Raw genomic sequence first — 6,982 nt, forward strand, 5'->3', positions numbered from 1 at the left:
TTGTTCCTGCGTCATTAAAAGCTAACATGCAAGTGCAGCAAGCAATTGGGAAGGCAAATTGTATGTTTCTCTTTATTGCAAGAGGATTTTAGTGCAGCAGTAAATGCATATTGCTGCCATTGGTGATACTGCCCCTGGAGTATTGTGTGCAGCTTTAATCTCCTTGCCTAACGAAGCATATACTTGCTATAAAGGGAGGGCAATGAAGGTTTGCCAAGACTAATCCCTGGGTTGGCGAAATTGCAGGATTGTTGTCGGCGGATTGAGGAGACTGGGCCTATATTTACTAGAGCTTAGAAGAATGAGAGGAGATCTTATTAAACCACACGAAACACTTACAGGGCTCGACGTGCTGGATGCAGAAAGGATGTGTTCTTTGTCTGTGGGTTCAAGAGCCAGGTGATACAGTCACAGAGTAAGATGTAGGTCATTCAGGACTGAGATTAGGATGAATTTCTTCACACAGAGGGTGACAAATGTTAGGAACTCTGTAGCCCAGAGGGCTGTGGAGACTCAAACATTGCGTATATTCAAAGCAGAGGTGGATAGATTACTCGATATTAAAGATATCAAGCGTTATGGGATAATGCGGAAAATGATTTTGAGGTAGAAGATCGGCCATGAACTAGTTGAATGATGGTGCAGACTGAGTGTCTGAATGGTTTATCCTACTCCTATTTACTGTGTTCTGAATTGACTTCTTGCTCGTCTCTCACAGCTAATTAGCGTTTTTTTAACTGTTCCTTCCGCTTACCTTCCCGTTCTCTGTCTGGCAACCATTGCCTCGTAGCAGCTGGATATTTTGCATATGTATGTACCTGTATCAATAAGAAATAGTGCTGTTTCCCAAATAGTGTAGTGCCCCCACTCCTCAAAGCCCCCTCCAACCACCCAGCCGCACGAGGAACGTTCAGATCCCCAGCAATTCCTGCTGTCATTAATTGATGGAAGTCTGGGAATAAATATTGCATGCACAGACTGGACACATGGAGACTCGCATCTGGGTTGCTCTCAGTTGATTTGTTTATTAATTAATTGTATAACCGTTATAAACGGATATTTCACCATGTTTTTAAACAGCTCTCTGAACTTGGACTGAGTCACCCCATAAATAAATGTGTTTGTGCAGCAACTTAAATTCAGCAGCATATATCCGACCTGTTGTAAGATATATTCAGAATCATTGTAACTCCCTGGATTTTTCCCTGGAATTATATAATATAAGAATTCTATAACATATACCAACCACAGAAGTATGAAGTTGCCGGATATGGTGAAGAGTAAAATCACAGACTTTCTTCTGCTTTCCATCTCTGGGTCACTGCGATATTTTCCCTGGGCTTGACACCTGAGTTCCTTACGGACTCGACTAGCTACTAAAATGTGTCGGATTGTTAAAGCGTTGAATAGCAGAATTAAAGCAAATGGGAGCAAAGGGGTTAAAAACTTATCAAACCAGGCGAATGCCACCCATCCTGGTTCAATAAAACAGCTTTGCTTTACATCACAGAACCATGGCATGTTGTTAACTACTTCTAAAGGTTTGTATCTAAAGTAGAGGGGGACATTTTTAAAACAGAGCAGAATGCAAGTTGTTGATAGAACCGCAACTGCAGTTTTCTCGGTGCAATATTTTGTTTTCAGCTGCTGGCAACAAATAGCCACGAATCGATCTAAGGAGAAAGAGATGGTGAACCAAACCGAACAGTTTGCCGCTGCACGAACCAGGACACTGATAACACTGCACACAGGGGTGATGTTTAGGAATGATGCTGGGAAATAGTAATAATTGATTCGGCTCAGTACGACCTCAGTGACAATGAGCAATAGATCCGCCGTTGCCATGGCCACCAGGTAGCACGTGGTACAGGTGGAAAGGCCGCATTTGCCCCGCGACAGGATAACAATCGCCAATAAATTAAATGAAAGGGAGAGAAAGAAGACATTTAAAATTACGAATCGAACATTATTCATGCCTCACCAAGACAGCAGACGGGAAGGGAAGGAGTCTGGCATCAAAACAGTGGCTTGTGGGCGGGTAAGAGGGTAAACACTTAATACATCTCAATCCCCGACCCGTCTGCTTGTTTTAATGGATTCGCAACAGGGGTGGCAAATTAAATATATTGAGGAGGCTGGATGTCTCTTATTTAGTTGGATTTGAAGGTTTAACTCTGCTCGTCCTGGTGTTTCCATAGGACCTCACGTTCCACATAAAGACACATAGGATTTGCACTCAGTACCCCATGTAGTACCAGTGGTTGTGCAATTGTCACCCCTGCAGGTCTTCGTGTGGTAATTGCTTCCCCGAGGAGCGGCCTCCTCCGAGGTTGGCAGTTGTAAGCAGACGCCCGGTATCAGACCCTTGCTAGGTTTGGGGGAATTTGGACAACACTGGGATCGGACCACCTTAAGGGTTGCAAGGTAATCAGGGTCCTCTGGCCTGGGTGCCCCATCACACCGTGGATCATATGCCCACCATAATCTCTGCCTCCGGGCTGAGCGAAGTGAGGAGAGTTGAATACTCTTTTGATGCTGGACATACCTGCATGTGACAGAAATGTTGAAGGAAGCTGGGTATATGTGAATGTTGTTGGGGGGTGGTGGAGGTGAGAACAGAAGGAACCTTATCATGGTTTTGGCAGGGTGGGGGATGGGTCAAAGCAGCAATGCAGGAAATGGGATGGACATGGTCAAAGGCCTTTTTAAGTACAGTGGAGGGCAATCAGTAGTTGAGGAAATGTGAATAAATTTCAGCGGCACTAGTGTGGAGCATAGCTTCGTCAGAACAGATGAAACAGAGGTGGAGAACCTCGGAGGATGGGAGTTAGTATTTCCAGGAAGCAGAGTGGGAGGACGCATCATCAAGGTAGCTGTGGGAGGGGGAGGGAATATATTAGATATTGGTGGGCAGTCAATCCCCTGAAATGAAGATAGAGAAGTCAACGAAGAGAAGGAACGTGTTTGAGGTGGGCCATGTGAAGATGCAGGTCGGGGGGAGTGGAAGTTAGAAGTAAAGTTGATGAAATATTCATGTTTACAGCAAAAGAAGGAAATGTCACACTGCGGTCATCAATGTATCAGAATGTATGTGAAGGAGGTGGCCTGGATAGGAATGCAACAAAAATGCTCGGTGAACGAAGCATAGATAGGAGTCAAACGGGTTCCCATGGCGACACAATTTAGGTTATGAATATCGCAATTTTTACATTACAGGTTCACACAGATGTACGATACAACAGAGTTCCTGCATAGGTATCATGATCCGGAACCTGTGAGGGTTTGCATTCTTAACCCAGAGCTGGTGAGCAAGAAATGGTTTCCATTGGAAATGGGAACTGAATGAATCTAAATGAATATATTGCAATGGCCGGCCCTCAGAACATCATTTTTTAATTTGTCCATTCGTATGATGTGGGCGTCGCTATCAGGGCCAACATTTAGTGCCCATCCATAACTGGCCGATGAGAAAGTGGTTGTCAGCTGCCTTCTTGAACCTCTGTGGACTTTGGGACGCAGATATATCAACAGTGTTAGGAAGGGAGTTCGAAGATTTTGAACCAGCGATAGTTCAGGAACGTTGATAAAGTTCTGAGTCAGGATGGAGTGTGGCATGCAGGGGAACGTTCTGTTGGTGGCGTTCCGATGCATCTCTACCCTTCCAGGTGGTAGAGGTCGCGGGTTTGGAAGGTGCTGTCGAAGGAGCCTTGGTAGATTGCTGCAGTGCATCTTGTCTTTGGTACACACTGCTGCCACTGCACGTCAAGGTCAAGGGAGTGACTGTTGAAGATGGTGGATGGAACCCCTGTGTACAATTTCTACAGATATAGCTTTGACTCCTTGCAGGGGTACACCTCAGGAAGCTAAAGGCAGAAAATGGTGCAGATTAACTGTGTCGAGGCTCTGAATGATAGGCACGAACTGAGCAATCAACACTTAATCACTTTCAGAATTTGATAATTAAAAAAAGCAATGATGAATATTCCGCATGTGCCATACAGTTCACACAATGCAGCAATCATGTCCCATGGACTCGCAAGCACATATTGTTTTAAGTGGATTAATCAGCATGAAAGCAAAATGTTTAAGGTAAGGATAACCAGGGTAACAATACATTTTTATAAGGAGGATTTTAACTCTGTAAGAGTGCTCTCGTCCTATCAGTAAATAGATAGCAAATATTTCTGTTGGAGTAGTTCAATTGGAGAAAGAGAAATAAAAGTACATTTCACATTATGCGCTTCTTAACAATAATTTTCAGTAAACACCAAATGTATTACCTTTGTCACATATGATATCAGTAATCCACATGGGGACAGCTCCATGAAGGGAAAAGATCAATCTCCAAAAAGAATGATTGCAAGATAGAACTAGTTTGTTTCAGTGCAGTTAGTGAACCACACCCAGTAAAATTTTAGGGTGACAGATACTCCCAAAATTACTGGCCACTGGTATCAGGTGTTCCACTCCGGTTAATTATCCAGACTTTGTAAATAATAACACTGATCGATTGTCTACAATTCACTGACCTATTAATGATCGCATGACATTTTCAATCACAGCGTAAAAACAGAGAGCATGTTACGCACAGATTTACACAACTTCAAGGGCTATTGTCACTTACCAGGAACACCAATGATAGCAAGGGTCGGGTAGTATATTTTCTTTATCAGAAAATATGTCTCAAGCATATTCTCGATGACGTGATCTGTCCTTTCGTCCTCCAGTAAATCACTCCGCATCAAACTGAGAGTTAGTACCTTTTCTGATCTCTAATTTATACCTTTGGGATCTCCATGGCGCAATTGAGGTTGCAACATCGTTCAAATTAATTTTCAGTCTTGAACAAACAGATTACATCAACGTGTTAACTCACTATTTTGATAGAATATATATTGCATTGAAATTGAAATAGACAATTCTGATCCCATTATTTGACGAGCCAATATTGGAAGTTGTATTCTTCCAGCAATATTGTTGTTGGCTCAACAACGATCAGTCTGAAATCTACATCTCATACTGGTTTGCAAATGTCCTTGTTTTCGCTGTGCCAATTCAGTAACTAAACTTTAAATGCTGGCGTGGTTCTCTCAGGGCTCTTTTACTGCGGTATGAGATGTGAGTGCCCTCTTTAATGGTGGACACTGAGTTCGACAATCCAAGTGCGGAATGTGTGCGTATGAGTTACAGATTTACAAAATTTAACTTTGTAATACAATTGTGCTGTTCCAATTAGGGTTTTAAAACGCTACAGTAATCTTGTGCAAATTAAGGTTACTTCTAAATCATATTAGAAATAAATGCATCATTTGCAAATTGCCAGGCTTGTACTAATCTTGTGCCACGAGGACGAGGGCAGTTATTTATTATCGATATCAATGACTTGGAAGAAGTAACCTAGTGTAATGTATTCAGGTTTGTCGGCAATACAAAGTTAGGAGTGAAGGGAAGCTGTGATGATTGCACAAAGACGTTGCCATAGATAAGGATAGCATAACTGAGTGGGCAAGAAGGTGCGAGAAGGAATCCAAGGCAATGTGAGGTCATTCGGTTGGATGGGAAGAAGAGAAAATATTATTTAAGTGGTGGGAAACGATGATTTTCTTTTGTTGTTCATGGGATTTGTGTGACCTTTTACGCATGAGTCAAATGGTGTGTTGGCTTTTAAAGATAGGATATTGTAGCACAAGAGTAAGAAGTCTTACGGAAATTGTACAGAGCTTTGGTCAGTTCACAGCGAGAGTACCTGAGGAAGGGTGCACTTATCTTAGAGATGGTTAACACAGGTTCACTGGATTCTTGTGGAACAGGTTTGAGAAGCCAAATGACTTACACTGCTGCGATTACATATGTCATTGAGACAGGAAGGGACTGAAATACAAAGAGCTGTAGAAAACTGTGAGGGAAAGAGAGTAGGAGGAGGAGGGGTAGTAGAGAGAGTGGGGGATGGTGAAAGTTACTGATAAAGAGGGATAGGTGGAACCTTATTTTTTTCATGGACTGGGGGAGTCCCTAGCAAGACCAACATTTGTTGTTGTCCCAAATTGCGTTTGATAGCTGTGTGGCTTGCTATGTCATTAAAGAAGTCATTTAAAAGTCAACCAGCTGCTGTGGGTCTGGAGTCATATGTGGGCCAAAAGACCTCCTTTCGTAAAGGACATCAGTGAACCGGATGGGTTTTGGACAGTTAATTATTGTTTCATAGTACTATTACTGAGACTAACTTCCAATTGCACACTTTTATTTATTATCTGAATTTAAAATCCCCAGTTGCCTCGCTGGGACATGAACATATGTCCCCAGATCATTAATTTGGGCCTTTCAAATCTTAGTTCCATGGTATTACCGCTATGCCACCTTGTTGACAGCTATCCGCTGGCCTACCTGGCCTGGGTGTGTTTGGTTGGATAACAAAGACCGAACTTTACTCTGTGTCTAAGCCCTGCTGCAACTGTCCTCAGAGTTTGTGCTTTGCCAATGTTGACGGATCTTTGCTCTCCAACAACCACGCAGTGTGATTGTACTGGGAATGTTGTTGGGACAGTGTAATGTGAGTCATGCTGTGATGGAGAAGTGCAAGTTCTGTGCACAACCAGTACTAGACAACAAGGACAACGTATATTTGTTCAGCGGCCTTAAAATAATAAACTCGCAGTGCCACGTGCGAAATAGGAGCATTATAAAACATTTTTTGACACTGAGCCAGAAAATGTGATAGTGGATCAGAATACCAAACACTTGATCGAAAAGCTATTTTAAGCACTGTCTTAAAGGCAGAAAGTGAGGTCTAGAGGCGGAGTGGTTTAGGAAGGGTAGGCCAGAGTTTGGGGCCGAGGCAAGCGAAGGATCACCCAGCAATGGTGGAACAATTAGAATCAGGGATGCACAGAGGCTAGAATTAGATAATCATGCTATCTAGCTGTTTGGCTCTAGGGGACTACAGAGATAGAAATAGGCAAGGCCGTAGATGATTCCAAAGCAA

The 6,982-nt window shown here is 42.9% G+C and overlaps 1 protein-coding gene across 1 annotated transcript; it reads right to left on the reverse strand.

Moving 5' to 3' along the window:
* Positions 1 to 1,011: 1,011 nt before the first annotated feature.
* LOC137359124 (probable G-protein coupled receptor 139) lies at positions 1,012 to 1,974 on the reverse strand. The gene has a single exon (XM_068025205.1). It carries the CDS (start codon positions 1,972 to 1,974, stop codon positions 1,012 to 1,014), a length of 963 nt encoding a protein of 320 aa, XP_067881306.1.
* Positions 1,975 to 6,982: the final 5,008 nt, after the last annotated feature.

This window comes from Heterodontus francisci, unplaced genomic scaffold, assembly GCF_036365525.1.
Source record: "Heterodontus francisci isolate sHetFra1 unplaced genomic scaffold, sHetFra1.hap1 HAP1_SCAFFOLD_64, whole genome shotgun sequence".
Taxonomy (NCBI): Eukaryota; Metazoa; Chordata; class Chondrichthyes; order Heterodontiformes; family Heterodontidae; genus Heterodontus; species Heterodontus francisci.

What these genes read in the sequence shown, in the direction of transcription:
- LOC137359124 (XM_068025205.1), bottom strand. Translation starts at nt 1,974, where the DNA reads ATGAATAATGTTCGATTCGTAATTTTAAATGTCTTCTTTCTCTCCCTT.